The sequence below is a fragment of the Parasteatoda tepidariorum genome, chromosome 4, assembly GCF_982258835.1.
Source record: "Parasteatoda tepidariorum strain Cologne lab strain chromosome 4, Ptep-v5.0, whole genome shotgun sequence".
Lineage (NCBI taxonomy): Eukaryota > Metazoa > Arthropoda > Arachnida > Araneae > Theridiidae > Parasteatoda > Parasteatoda tepidariorum.
In genome coordinates, this window is record NC_141758.1 from 83,631,131 (window position 1) to 83,647,166 (window position 16,036).

The 16,036-nt window shown below is 29.4% G+C and overlaps 1 protein-coding gene across 3 annotated transcripts in view; it reads left to right on the forward strand.

Annotated features, from left to right (window-relative positions):
• LOC107455406 (uncharacterized) overlaps window positions 1-8,117 on the forward strand; it is a 30,347-nt gene extending 22,230 nt beyond the window's left edge. For all 3 annotated transcript variants that reach the window (XM_016072963.4, XM_016072971.4, XM_016072978.4), the window contains exon 2: window positions 5,819-8,117. In XM_016072963.4, coding sequence (XP_015928449.1) covers window positions 5,834-6,835 — 1,002 coding nt within the window. In that variant the 5' untranslated portion in view covers window positions 5,819-5,833 and the 3' untranslated portion in view covers window positions 6,836-8,117. The remainder of the gene's footprint in view (window positions 1-5,818) is intronic.
• The last annotated feature ends 7,919 nt before the right edge of the window (window positions 8,118-16,036 follow it).

Consider the following 16,036-nt stretch of genomic DNA (forward strand, 5'->3'; position numbering starts at 1 on the left):
TGCTCAAATATTTTCTTTAATTTAATAAATAATGACTTCTGTGATTTATCTCTTCATTGCTGGTAGAGAATTGGCCTCGCATTTCGAAATAGCATGACTACTTGGGTCCTTTTGCTATTCCAGCGTGGATGTCTTCATTTGATTTGCATCAATTAAAAGCGGGCTTTTTGATTTTATCTACGGAAAAACCCGGTAGATAAATTCTTAATTTTTTCTCTACATTAAATCACTTTACTATGCAATACTGCTCAACTATTATGTTACGTGTAGAAACTATGATATTTAACAGGGCTGATTGTGCTCCGGAAAAAATCCGGATTTTCGGAATTTTTGCTAACAGTGATCCGGAAGTTTCCGGAGATCGAAGGTTCAGACGTTTCAAAAAATCATTGATCACAAAAGTTTCCAGAAATCGAATTTTTTCCCGGTGGAACTTAAAAACTAGGTTTATTTTATTTGTTTGTAAGGGAGAGCCAAAGAGATACTTTATAAGCTTATATTCATGATTAATATTCATTTTTCATCAGTAAATAGTTCTCATAATCATAAATTCAAGAAAGAAAGACATTTGTAAATTTTAATTACTTCTCCAGGTCATCATAGGTATGTGTAAATGGTATAGGTATGTGTAAAATTTAAAATATATTTTAAGTAAACTAAGAAATATTGAGAAAAAGGAAAAAAACTTTGTTTAAATTTTTGTTCAATTTAAACTGTTTTTTTAAAAAAAACTCCAGAATAATTTTCCGGAATTTTGACTTAGGCTCACAATAAAATTTAAAAGTTATTTAAAAGTAGTAGTCAATAGTATTTAAAAGTTATAATTTATGCATTACTTGCTTCTTTTACCCTTTAAGTAATTGTGCTACACAAAATACAGTTTCGTTGAAATATTTTGTCTTGTGAAGTAATTCATTCATAAGAAACAAGATACTTGATCCATATGTACATAAATAATTAGAGAATATTGCATCAATAATTGTATTATTGTAAATATTGTAGAAGATTGCATAATAAGTGAATAATAATTCTTTTATATTATCAAACTATCTTCATTAAAGCAACATTACAACTACAGATCTAAGAAATCTTTAGTTAGCCTATCCATATATGTTATAGATTCCTATATGTAGAGATGATAAATTTTTTTTCATAATGGAAAAAAACTCCATAATTAATATTTCTGACTTAATATTTCTTTTATTAAAAGAAGAGTTTCTTTCATAAAGGCGGAAACAGTTTTTTATAAAAAGAAATATTAAATATTAAATTGAAATCTTAAACAATTTATAATTGCAATCATCTAACTATTTACAAGTCATCTCTATATATATTTCTCTTACACGGCGACAAAAAAAGCCTCATTACAACTCCCCGAATGGCAACGCTAGAAAATCGACCAATGATTGCCGCTAAAAATGTCACATGCCAAATCTAGCTGAGATGGCTCAACATATAGCGCTTTTAAAAACGGAAACTGAAATAACCAGAGGGAGCATAAGCTAGGCAGAAGTGAGTAGTCTTTGTCGATAGATCTCTATGTTAGTATTTTGTCGAAAGCGCTTTTTTTCACGAATTTATATATTACGAATTTATTTGACGATTTTTGATTTATATCACGAATTTATTTGTTTTACTAGAATTTATTTGTTAATGCAGGTTTTTCCATTGCAATTCACTTATTTAAATTTTTAATAGACTTAATTATAGCCAAAATTCTAACCTTTTTAAAGAGATATAAGTTTTAGAAATTTTATCTTAAGATTTTATACTATAGCACATTTCTAATAGGTTTAACGAATTACATGTCATTTATTTGAATTCAAATTTATTTTAATGACTTAGTATTTACTAAAAAGATGTCATTTTTTTTTAAAAAAAAGAGTTGTTATATGGATTTGAATGATTGTTTTGAATTCTTATAATTTTGTGCATTTGCAATCTACCTAAGTTAGTAGCGAGTAAAGCGAGCTTGGTTTGCGAAGCAAACCATATAAGATTGCGTAGCATTTTTCGGGGGTTGGCGAGCGTTAGGGAGCAGGGGGCGCAGCCCACTAGTTTAATAAATCATTTCAAGTGAAAATCGGAAAAAAAATAAAAGTTGAATAAATTTCTTAAAACACTTAAATAACTGTTTGTTTTTCAATGTCTTACACTAAGGAATATAATATTTTTATACATCTAATCATAAAATTATACGTTTATTTTAATTTATAAAATTAACTTAAGAATTTTTTATCCACGAATTTTTATTTTCAAATAAATGATTAATTTTATAAATTTGATTAAGTTGTAGAATACGTTAAAGGTTTTTTTTAAATATTTGTGCTAAAAATCATGAGAAATTTCAAAAACATTTTCAGTCAAAGATCGAAAAATAAAAAAATAAATAAATGAATAAAATAAATTTATTAATTAATTAAACTTGTATGTTTTCAAATACAGCTAAGGTTATTTTTACGTTTTTATAGCTGTACACTACTTTGCACAGGATTTACTAATATTATGAATTTAAGTTACTAATCTTCAATGTTATAAATCCAGTTTAAAAATTAGTTCTTATTTTTTTGTAAAAACACTGAGTTAAGAACAAAATTAATATCTAAAAATACTATTAGCTATGTTAGATTTATCATTTAAATAAATTTGTACTGAAAATTTTATTAATTTAAAGTTTTTTAACTAAGTAATAATTTTAAATTCGATGTTTTACTTATTTATTTTAATTTTTAGGTAATTCTATCATAAAACAGAAAATTCAATCAACTTAAAACAATATAAGGACACATAATTTATATAGAAATAAGTGCACATCTAGAAATAAGATGTTGTGAAAATAAGAATGATATAAACTAAAATTTCTAATTAGTTGTTATAATAAGGAATATGTTTAAATTGTGTATACAATTTTAATAAATAAAAAAAAAATTATTTTTTTTAAAGAAATTACCTGTATATTTTTATAAACTTTTAATGCTATATTAATTTTTTATTGTTTTTTGGAACTTTTCATTTACCTATATTAACAATTTTTCGAAGTGTCCGGGAAAAAAAAAGGTTTCTTTCGGACAAACTATAATAACCCTGTATTTAATGTTACTAAATATAATTTAATTTTTTTAAAATCAGTTTCGTTTCAACATATGTTGAAATGTATAAGAAAAATTTAAAACTTTAATTTAAATGCTATTTACAACGTGATACTTAAAATGTAAGGAACTATACTTTGTATTTATATTTTGGTCGTGGTGTGGAAATTCGGTAAGAGAAGTATTATTTAAGAAGCTGACCGCGATGTCTGATCGACCAGGATCAGACATCGTGGTCGATCCTGACATTACGATCTATCCATAGATATAAAGGCCCTATATTAGTCCCTGGATCTATCAGACATTCGTGGCATTCCCTACCATGTCTGTTAAAAAGATAGTCTTTAAAAACGGGACTAAATTCTTGGGCATGATTGGGTAAAGTTATATATTTACGTTAAATAATAAAATAGAATTTTGGAGAGAGAAGTACTAGCTCAGACGCTGACTACTAAGTATGTTTGGTAAAACGGGGCTAGATGCTTGGCCATTGCTGGGTTAAGTAATATATTTACGTTAAATAAATACTCAAAGATAAAAAGAGGATGGGAATAAAAGTGTATGTATATAATTATTTACCTGCCTGCTATGTTCATTGAATAGCACGCATGCAATGCCTTAGGCCAGTGTTTCCCAAACTTATGACTTTTGTGTACTCTTTCTAAATTTTTTGTAACGCTGTGTACCACTAATAAAAAAATGAACGTATTTTTTACAATAAAAAAATTGCAATAAAGTTAAAAAACGCAACTGGCTGTTGATACCACTAATTATTAACTGTTAACTCTGCAAAAAAAAAAAATAGCCAATAGAAAAATACGTAATCATACATTTTGATGGCTAGCTTTATTTTTAAATAAAAATTTGGAAATTTTCGTTTGTTGCAAGATATTTCGCATAAGAACGCGTACTCCCGCTAAACTGTTCTCGTACCCCTGGGGGTTCCACACTTTGGAAAACACTGCCTTAGGCCTTCTGTGGGACGCAAGCAGGCATATTTTCTAACTAGAGCTCAAAAAATTCGTAAACCCAGGAAGAAACAAAACAAGGAATAAATTCAGAGGTCTGATTAAGGAAAAATGTAGGTCTTTTAATGAACCATTCAAATTTTTATGCTTTGAAAGTGGATCCTTCACAAAGCATTTTTATCTAAAAAAAAAAATAGTTAACATTATTTTTTATTTTAACAACTAATTCTGCACAAAGTCTTTCCATTAAAAATGTAGCCAATGACGTTTAATGCTAATTTGTCACTAAATTATGAGTAAATTTTTCTCAAAAATAGAACCCAAGCCGAAAGAAAGTTTGTTCCGCAAAATTATAAGTTGATTTTCTATAATTGCATAAAAATGAAAAGTTAAGGGTCAAAATAGATCCCAAAAATATTTTGTTTTGGCCCTATAAAAAAAAACTTATCTATACAGTATAAAAATTTAACTATACAGTTTAAATTCGTGAAGATTTGTTTGAATTATTGTTATTGAAACCCGCCAACTTAACAAAAGTTTGAAGTTCTATGAACGCTAGCAATGAATTATGAAGAGCTACTAAATAAATAATCCCAAGTAACTGAAGCGTTAATGTATTACTTCATTAAAAACTTCATTCGCTTCAAAAATATACAAATTGGAAATAAGAGTCGACATGTTTCAAGCGTTCAAAAACAGGCGCCCTTTTTCAAGACTTGACTTACATTAATGAGAGAAAACAAAAGTGATTTGAAATGTAAAATGTTAAGTTGCAAACTAAAAATAAAGACGAGAAACAAAACTAGAAAAACCACGGAAGTCAAGAGAAAAAAAAGGTGAAAAACCGAACAAGAAAAACCACAGTGGCCGAGAGGGTCAAATCGGGTAAAAATGCTTCTCCACGCGCTATGGAGCGGTCATTAACAAAGGAATCGGCATTCATAGTTTCAGTTCATCATCCAGAGCATAAGCTCATCTTGATGCTCTGGAATCTTGTTTTATTCATATGAATGCCATTCACTATGTTAACGACATTAATTCCTCACCACTTCTCTATAGTGTATGGAAAGGCATTTTACCCTAATTCGCCCCTTGAGTCCATTGTAGTTTTTCATGTTCTGTTTTTTTATCTCTCAGCTAGTGCAGTTTTTTTTTTAGTTTTATTTTATTCATATGTGCCAATCCCAATTTTCGTTGGCAGCTTTACGTTTTTTATTTCAAATAACTTTTGTTTCTTCTCATTTACGTCTGGCAAATTTAGAAAATGGGTGTCTGTTTCGGAGCGCTTAAATATGTCGACTGTTATTTCCAATTTACATATTTTTGAAGCGATTATTGAAGTTTTTAAAACAAAGAGTATGAAGAACTACGTTTTGGTATCTTCCTTGCTTTTAATCTTTTGCTTACAGCTGGTATAACAGGTGGACCATAATGGTGGGCTTCATCATACTAAGAGTCGTGAGCAAAATGGCGGTCCCTGATGTTCATATTGTTTTGAAAAGGATTCTAAATTTTTATATTATATAATTATTACTGTTGTGCGTTGATTGTTAACTAATTTATATACCCGTTGTACATTGATTGTTAACTAATTTATATACCCGTTGTGCATTGATTGTTAACTAAATTATATACCCGTTGTGTATTGATTGTTAACTAAATTATATACCCGTTGTGCATTGATTGTTAACTAATTTATATACCCGTTGTGCATTAGTTTTAATTTAGCATGTTAATTAGTTTTATTTTTTTCACTCCAAGGTTTGTCCACCTGAAATGAAGCCTCGTCCCAAACCAAAGCCACGGCCGGAATTCTTCATCTACTTCCTCCTCTTCACCATCGTTCACTTCAGCTGTGGTCTTTGCAGAGATATCCGGAATTATCACTTATCACCATCACTTTCAGAAGATCTCAAAATCATGGAAGAACAACAAAAACAGAAAATCTCCCCAGAATCATTCCTTATCGGTAGAAAGGACTCATTAGGTGACGCAGACTACGCCTCTGAAGCACCCCGTCCAGACAGTGATCACGGCGTCACAGACTATGACGAATATCTCGATACTCGAGACGATAGCGTACTACAATCGAGTGACGTCGTCGCTGAAGTGGCCGTGACGTCACCTGGTGCAGGATATACCCAAACCGAAGAGTCTCCAGCGATGGATGAAAGTCAAGTGTGGTCTCTCATTGATGAAGTTGTCGCCAAACGGAACCGGATACGACGTCAGAGTCCCCCATCAGACTCTCCTCCTCAATGGCGTCGTAAACATAAGCGGCGGCATCGACTGCTTTTGAAGTCCAGGAAGCACTCGAATAGTTCACAAGAGGGCGGACGAAAGGGCAGGAAGCAACACAGGAGCTCAATTCTCAAATCTGATAGTGAGGCACACATAATCACTAGTGCTAGTGAGGTGAAAAAAGACTGGTGCCGCACTATACCTTTTACTCACAAAGTGACTGCACCGCGGTGCAAGCCAAAGGTTATCAACAATAACTTCTGCTACGGACAGTGCAATTCTTTTTTTATACCTCAGCAAAGGACTTCTGAAGGAGTTGCGTTCCAATCTTACTCTAACTGTAAACCGGATCGTTTAAGGTGGTCTAATGTCACACTTGATTGTCCCGATCTGATCCCACCGGTTGTGCAAAAGACTGTACTGATCGTTGATTCTTGTAGATGCATCGCAATGGACGAGCCCAACGATGAACGGTTGAACAAAAACATTAGGCATCACACGAGACATTTCAAAGGGCGATCCAAAAAACGTACGTGATTGGAACGCCGCTGCTAAAAACCAGAGTTTATTAGAAACGGAGCAAAATTTAATAGTTACCCGCATCGATGATCGTGTTTTATATTTCGAATATTAAATGCATCACAGAAAATGCGAAACCTCAACTTTAAATGCAGTTTTTGTATTGGACTTAATTACGAGCTTTTAAATTACTGCAAGAAAATTAAAAATTTAAATAACTACAAACGAAATTCAAGCGAATTTTTTTAATCATTTATTCGATAACTCATTAATGCCCATATCTCAATTCTTCAATAATTATTTATATTAATTTATAAACCTTTGTTCGCTTCGAAAATATACAAATTGGAAATAACAGTCTACATGATTCAAGTGCTCAAAAACTGACTCCCATTTTCTAGACTTGCCAAATGTGAATAGGAAGAAACAAAAGTAATTTGAAATATGAAACGCAAGGCTGCCAAACGAAAAATCAACGTTGAATATAAACGTTGGCAATTTAAAGTTTTTTTTATAGCAAAGCACTCTTGTTTCTTATTCACGTCTGACAAGTTTTGAAAATGGGCGTCTGTTTTTGAGCGCTTGATACATGTCGACTGTTATTTTCAATTTGTGTGTTTTTTAGGCGAATAAAGAATTTTATTTAGTAAGTCAGTTTCTTGGGATTATTTATATATTAGTAAATTTCTTAAAATAAACTTTAAAATTACGAAAAAAAAAACAAAATATTTTCATAGACAACATTATGAAAGGAAAAGATATTGATACATTACTCATCATAGTTTAATGTACTTTCATTTAAACTTTAGAGAATTAAAATAATATTTAATTGGCAAAAATTTAAATGAGTAACTCAATTACCTATTTGCTGCAATATTTTCCATTATATTCACATTCCATGTTATAGCTATAAATAATTCTAATTAGTGTAATTAGTAATAGCTATAAATTTCTAATTTTTTTAAATCACATGTTTATAGGAATAATAATAAATAACCTATTTTACAGAGAAAAATAAAAAATTTTACGAGAGAAAAAGTTAAGGAGATTTCAAGAGAAAACTGCATTGGGCGAAAAAAAAAAAGGATAGGAGATTTTAATAAAGAGCTACTTTGACTGAAAAATATCCCCTTGGAAACTTTAAAAAAAGATATCGGGAAATTTCATTAGAGAACTGAATCGGGCGAAAAGTTTTTTTTAAAAAAATTGTCACCCGAAAATTACAATGGATAATTTCTTTGAATGAAATCATTTTCTAGAAAAACTTAATAAATGAAAAACATTAGAAATAAAAAAGAAATTCAGCACTGGATGAAAAACTTTTCTAGTAAATTGTTTCTATAGACAATAAAATTTGATCAGTATCTGGTTAACAACACTAAAAGCATTAGAGAAAAGAATCAATTTCATTATTTTCTTTCTCTTATCACAAATGTTTTATCTTTCTCTTATCTTTTAATCGACCTAAGATTGGGAAAAGAAAAACGGAAATTTTGATTTTAACACCCATAGTTTATAGTCTACAGGTGACTACAATAGAAAAGCATATCAGTCGTGTGCCTTTGCTTGAAGTTAATAAGTAAATAAGATAAGCTCTTTTTTTTTCTTTGTTTTTCTTTTTCTTTCACAAGAAAATGCTTTGTTTGAATCAATCTCTTGTTGATACGACGGCAAAGTGGGCCGATTACGAAGGCGTGCGTCTTTCAGATAATTAAGACTGTGGACAACGGGACAGAAAATAAAACATTCTATTGCTTAGTTAGTTTAATTGATTTGGCAAAAGATAGTTTTTCATTAGACTTCTAAACGTAAAAGAATCGAAATTTATTGGTTTGGCAAAAGATAGTTTTTTATTGCACTTCTAAATGTAAAAGAATCGAAATTAATTGATTTGGCGAAATATAGTTTTTTATTACACTTCTAAACGTAAAAGAATCGAAATTAATTGATTTGGCAAAAGATAGTTTTTCATTACACTTCTAAACGTTAAAAGAATCGAAATTAATTGATTTGGATAAAGATAGTTTTTCATCGCATTTCTAAACGTAAAAGAATCAAAATTAATTGATTTGGCAAAAGATAGTTTTTCATCGCACTTCTAAACGTAAAAGAATTAAAAATAATTAATTTGGCAAAATATAGTTTTACATTACACTTCTAAACGTAAAAGAATCTAAACTAATTGATTTAGCAAAATATGGTTTTTTATTACACTTCTAAGCTTAAAAGAATCTAAATTAATTGATTTGGCAAAAGATAGTTTTTCATTACACTTCTAAACGTAAAAGAATCAAAATTAATTGATTTGGCAAAATATGGTTTTTTATTACACTTCTAAGCTTAAAAGAATCTAAATTAATTGATTTGGCAAAAGATAGTTTTTCATTACACTTCTAAACGTAAAAGAATCAAAATTAATTGATTTAGCAAAATATGGTTTTTTATTACACTTCTAAGCTTAAAAGAATCTAAATTAATTGATTTGGCAAAAGATAGTTTTTCATTACACTTCTAAACGTAAAAGAATTAAAAATAATTGATTTGGCAAAATATAGTTTTTCATTACACTTCTAAACGTAAAAGAATCTAAATTAATTGATTTAGCAAAATATGGTTTTTTATTACACTTCTAAGCTTAAAAGAATCTAAATTAATTGATTTGGCAAAAGATAGTTTTTCATTACACTTCTAAACGTAAAAGAATCTAAATTAATTGATTTAGCAAAATATGGTTTTTTATTACACTTCTGAGCTTAAAAGAATCAAAATTAATTGATTTGGCAAAATATAGTTTTTCATTACACTTCTAAACCTAAAAGAATCGAAATTAATTGATTTGGAAAAAGATACGTTTTTAATTACAGTTCTAAACGTAAAATATTCGAAATTCTATAACGTTCTGAACTACTAAATATAAAAATGTATCTCGCTGCTAGAATAGAACCCCGTATCTAAAAAATTTCATGAAAACCCCCTTTTTTAAAAAAAAAATTGCCCAATTTAACTTTTCTATAAAAAAAAATTTTTTCTGGAAAAATTAGTTATCCAAGGTTGCTACGGAACAAAAGGTTACGAAACTTATCGCTTACTAATATTTAAAAAAAGCAGCTCGTTATTGTGAAATCATGAGTCTTACTAAAAATTGCAGTGCTATTAAGATAATAAAAATCGTAATTGCACTGTTGATTTATTCAGAAACGGTTATTTTTAATACCCTTTTGAACGATTGTACTCATAAGATCCGAGAAAGAAAGTAAGGTACAAATCATGAGATAGTAGTCACAAGATCCGAGAAAGAAAGTAATGAAACTTGCTACTTACAAAAATTTCAAGCTAGTTATTTTGACGAATCTTTTTTTGAATCATAAGTACTAATAAAAATTGTACTGCAAGATGGAAAAAAATTCTTAATTGCGCTGCTAGTTAATTTATTCAAAGGCATGTTGTTTCCCCATTACCTTTTTGAATGATGACACTCACAAGATCGGAGAGAGAAAGTTATGAAACTTGTTACTTACAAAAATTTCAATAGACAGCTCGATGTTTATAAATCTTGAGAAATGAAATTAATTAGTACACTTTGAAATTTTCGCTTTTAATAAAATTTGAATTAAAAGAACAACCAAAAGTGCACTGTTTAATATATTTGTCGGCAGTTTTTTTTTCCATTCTCCTTTTGAGCGCCAAGAAGTTAGTACTCACAAAATGAGTAACAGAAAGTAGTGAAACTTATCACTTATGTTTCAGTAAATAGCTCGTCACTTAGGCGAATCTCTTATGAGGTTTTCACTTGAAAAAAAAAACTATAAATTTTTTTGTGAAACCTGTTATTGTTAATTAATATCAATATTTGTTTTATAAAAAAAAATAATTAATAACTTTTCAATTGCATATCTTAAAGGAATCAAAATCTATTTAATTTCTATAATAGTAATCCTATTAATTAATAATATTTTAATCAAACTTCTTTGATTTTGAAATATTGTAATGCTTTCCGCTTAATTTTCTATGTTTAGACGATAAATTCTATTTCTTGTTTCAAGTCTTGTAATTTATTATTAATTGATGTAAATTAAAATAAATTGCAAGCCTTATAGCAACCATTAATATAAAATTTTTGTGCTTAACATTTATTTTCCTCATTAGATATTACTTTATTCATTAAATATTAAAATTAAATCCGTGAGGTTCATTTATATAAATTACCAGCCTTACAGAACAATTAATATGAAAACTTAATACTCTTGAATTATTATGTTTAATAATAAATATTACGATATTTTATTACATATTTTTATGTTAATTGTTATAATCTTCTATTATATATTTAAGATATTTTAAACAATGCAAATTTTTATTATTAATTTGTTTAAAAAATATAAAAACTTAAAGAAACGTTTAGAATGGTTTTTATATTTTTGCCTTTGTACTTGAATATAGTTAACTTTCTTTTTTTTTCTGAAATAATGTATATTATTATTTTTTAATTTTATTTTCCAAAACTTAACATAGTATTTATTGAATGCTTCAATTTTAATTTAAAAATGTGCACATATTAGCTTACATTTTAATGTTTAAAACATGTAAAAGTTTTTAACGTACCATTTTTTTTATTATCAAATAATAAAATCTTTTCACGTGTTTTCCAATTGAATAATTTCACATTTAAAGTATTCATATACTTTCATAACGAATGTAATGGTAGAAACTGTAGATAACTAACGAGTAGTATTTTTTTTACTCTATGATAACTGTTTTCAATTATTTTTAATGCAAACCTTTTTCCATTACTGAATTATTCAATCGAAACTTTAAAAGTGTTCGTATGTGTAAAATATCTCGATGTTTTCAATTAGTTTTAATACAAACCTTTTTACCATTACTGATAATTATTCAATCGAAGCTTTAAATGTGTTCGTATGTGCAAAATATCTCGAGTATTTTCTTATTGTGTTTATAATATAATTTGAATATGTATATTTAATCATATTCATGGAGCTTAAAGAAATTATAATTGTGAGGAAAATTATGTCTAATAGTTAAAAAAAACTTATGTTGTATGTTTATATTTGAAAAATTGATTTTGCGTTTTAAAATCAGCTCAATAACTAAATTTTCGGAAATTTCATTTAAGAGACAAAGGAAAAAATAATTAATTCACTTTGATGTTTTCCCACGTTCATGCGTTATGTTTTATTTTTTTTAAAAATTTTATATTTATTTTATGATAGTTACCTAAATTTTTCTATAATTGTTAGTTTTCGACGACTTTTTGCTTCAAACCAGGTGAAACTTTTGTTGTGTCAAATATTAAGGATTTCCCATCAAAACATTACAGAAAGTTTTTGTTAAAACTTAACATACATTAAGATTTTTTTTTTTTTTTTTAATTTTTTGATTACAATTTTCATGTTTTACAGTCGCCATTTTTCATCTGAATTGGAATTTTTTTTTTCTCTTTCAACACTTCAGTAAACTCACTTTTATTCAATTAAATTTAGTGAAACATACATTACTGTTTAAATGAAATCGTAATTTATAAAATATTTAAATTATTTATTATGCATATAAACTTCGGAAATTTATCTCCGTTATTACATTAAAATTTTAGTTTACCAGGTTTATTAAAAGTTTACCAGGTATAAAAATAACAAAAGTCTGCCAGTTTTGGATGAGAAACAATATTCATTGGGCTGATTTTCGGAACGTAAAATTTTATTATATGCTGACTGCTAAAAGTGTATAATAATTGTTAAAAATATCTTCATCTAAGCATTTCCAAATTAATTTTGTATTACCATTTATATTGCTTACAGTTCATTGATATATTTTTTGCCATCAAAATTTAAAATATATTTGGTTTATGTTGTTATATAAAACAACATTTAAAATGAAAAGGTAACTGTATTTTTCCCAGCAACTGTAAATTTAAAAAAAAAATTTCAACAGTGACAGTATATGAATGTTTTGATACACGCCCACAGTGAAATAGCGTGCTACAGTTATTAATAATAGTTTAATTGCTCGAAATTAATTGTCACAAAAAAGGTAAACCTTTATTAGGTCTAAGCATTGTCTGATGAATCATAAAAATGATCTTAAGATAAAATTATTACTGTAGGTTTAAGCATTGTCTGTAAAATTATAAAAAAGTTTGTGCTTTTTAATAAGTGATAAAACAAGGGGCGAACTGAAATAAATTTCTTGGATGGTGCACTAGCTCTAATGATTAGATAAGAACTCGTCCAGGCTCCACCCTTGAGGAAACAGACCATATTTTCAATTGATTATCTCTTACTTGCACCTGGTCTCTTTCTTAAGAAAAAAAAATTCGATATTTTAATATTATGCATAATATTAAAATGACCACATTTAGACTGTTAAGTTGAAATGTTTGCACATTATTGAGATTACTATTTTTGACTTCAAATACAGAAGTGTGGAATTTTTTTAATCGAGTAATCGCTAATAAATTGTTTAGGTAATCTATTTCTAATGGATCATTCCAACAATGCGGCTTATGCTACTGTCTTGCAAACACGAGATATGCTCTCAGGGAGTTAGCTTTCAGTTAGGTCCGTAGCACAGTACCTACACAAATGGATAAAATCAGTTACCTTTTCATTAATACTCTGTGATCTTTGTGTTTTTTTTCTTCATATCCTATTGTATTTGTAAACTTTTTAGTGATCGAGTAATCAATCATCAATTCAAAAATATAGTTTAAAAATAAATTGATGTTTGTCTGTATAAGAAGATGCCAAATGGTCTATCGTTTGAAGTGTAAATACCTCATATTTTTGGATGTCCGAAGTTTACGAGTACAAATCTGATTGACTATTTTGATGTAGATCTTTGAAATATTATGTAAATAGTTGTATAGCTGTAAAATAAAATAAATTATTAATCATCAGTTCAATTGCCTTATTTATAACCGTCGTTGAACCACCGATCCAATTTCTGAGCTCACGACTATCAACGTTTAACTACGCAGCCTTAGAGTTTTGAACCCAACCCAGAACACAAGAAAACTATTGGATCAAGTACCTGAACAAACTAGCCTTCGTGGAGGACTTTTTGATGGAAACATCCCGTATTTACGCAACATGGAGTGGAAAAAACACACAAAATTCTCACGATTAGCGTGACAGCAAAGGGATTCTAATCCATAACCCGTCTACCACTGCGGATAGTCACCGGTACGAACCAGCTGCCGTTGGGTTCGAAACCTCATTGGGAAGTGAACTATCTTATCTCCTGAGCCACCATGACTCTGATATTTTATTTCATAACCAGTGTTGAGCAGCCGATTTAATTCTAAGTTGACGACTATTAATGTTCAATACCGTAGCCTTGTAATTTCAATTTATTCCAGATGACAAGGGAAGTTCTGAATCAAGCATTGGGAGAAATTAGCCTTTGTTTAGAACTTTTTGATGGAACTAACCCGCATTTGCATACCATGGAGAGGAAAATCTTCCACGGATATCCCGACAGCAATGGGACTAATCCTTGATACTTCTACCCCTGAGAATATTTACATACACACTGCCCAAGTAAAAAATTAAAATTTTTTTTTCAAAGCAAATTCGAGTTGAAAATAAATATTTTGTTCTTAGCGTCTTGTGTAGCGTTTTTGAAAAGTGCTTATTTTCGATTTTTGTCTTTTAAAAGCCCTTAAAGGTGCTTTCTTCATTGGGTGTTTTTTAATTTTCCCTTTTTCAAAATCAGATTTTTCCTTTATCATGTTGATTTTCGCTACGAATTATACAAAAAGATACAGTTCACATAGTTCTATTTAGCGTTTTCACAATTAATTCAACCCCAATCTATTTCGGCATGTTATCAATCCGTAGCGTATGAAAACGCCATTCTTTTTAAATGATTCAAAATTTCACGATTTTGTCAAAATTTGAATAATGGATTTGTCATAATTGTCAAAACAATGCCAAAAGCTTTTTTTTTTGACATGATTAAAACAAGATAAAACCGACCAATTGTCAAAAACTTTCCAACCCTGCCTAATTATGATATTTTTTTTTTCAAGTGCTTGAAAAGTGCATAAGGTGCTTATTTTTTGTTGAATAATTTGGTTACGCACCCTGAGGCAACTTTTTTAGTTTATTATTATTGTTACTTGCTGAATCCTTGTTTTTCTTTTTGAAAAAAAATTTAAGAATCAATAAATCGTTAATGATCAACATTGCAAAATCATTCACGCAATTAAAAGATATGCGAACACAATCATTTGGCATAATTCCATTGCTGAGACTCAACTCCTGACAGTCACAAATTACCACAATCAGCAAATTTCTCCGTCACTTAGCCCATTCGGTAGGCTGTAAAAACTTATTTCCACAATACTCGTAGTAGGTATCGTGATACGTATACTAATATATAGAGTAAATAATAAAACAGCCCCAATTAGCTTATGAATGTAGCATCTCTGTCAGCAGAGATTGTCATGCTGATGCAAATTATACTTGAGTAGAAACAGAGCTCCATTGGCATCGGACTAATCACCACAGGTTTCCATAATTCTTACCTCTATTTTGCGCAAAGGCTGATTAGTTTCACTCAAAAGAGTTCTTGGAGGTGAATGTGACTTTGTTCTTTAAACAGGTATTCTAGGGTCGGGGTAACCTGGTTGGTAAGGAGCTGCACTAAAATTCCTGAGAACGGGAGTTCGAAACCAGACGGCCGAAGACTCCCACTGTAGTAAATGGTGACTGGTGCACTTTAAATCCGTTGGGTCACAAAGTCCTCCATGTTGTAACAAATCTCTTCAATACCTCTGGGGGTACTGAATGGGTCCGAAACAGGTGTGGCAGAAGTCAAACAAATAGTGTCCACAACGATATGTACCTACAACGAATTATTCTCGTGACGAATTGGACCCACTATGAATTGTCACAAAAACAAATTATGCCCACGGCGAATTGTAACTGCGACGTATTGTCCATGCAACGAATTGTGACCACGACGAATTGTTTTCGCGTCAAATCGTCTCCTCGATGCATTTATGTGACATTCACTGAGTTAGCGAGCGAAAAGCAAGAGTGGTATGGAAGTTATTTTTTTTGCACGTAATTATCTTTAGATAAACAAATTTTATGATTGTGTTAAAAAAGTTTTTGATTCCCTGAAAAAGTTTTCAAGATATGGCGAAATATGCAAAAAAAGAAATTAACATTAAGGAGTCCAAACGTTGGAATTATC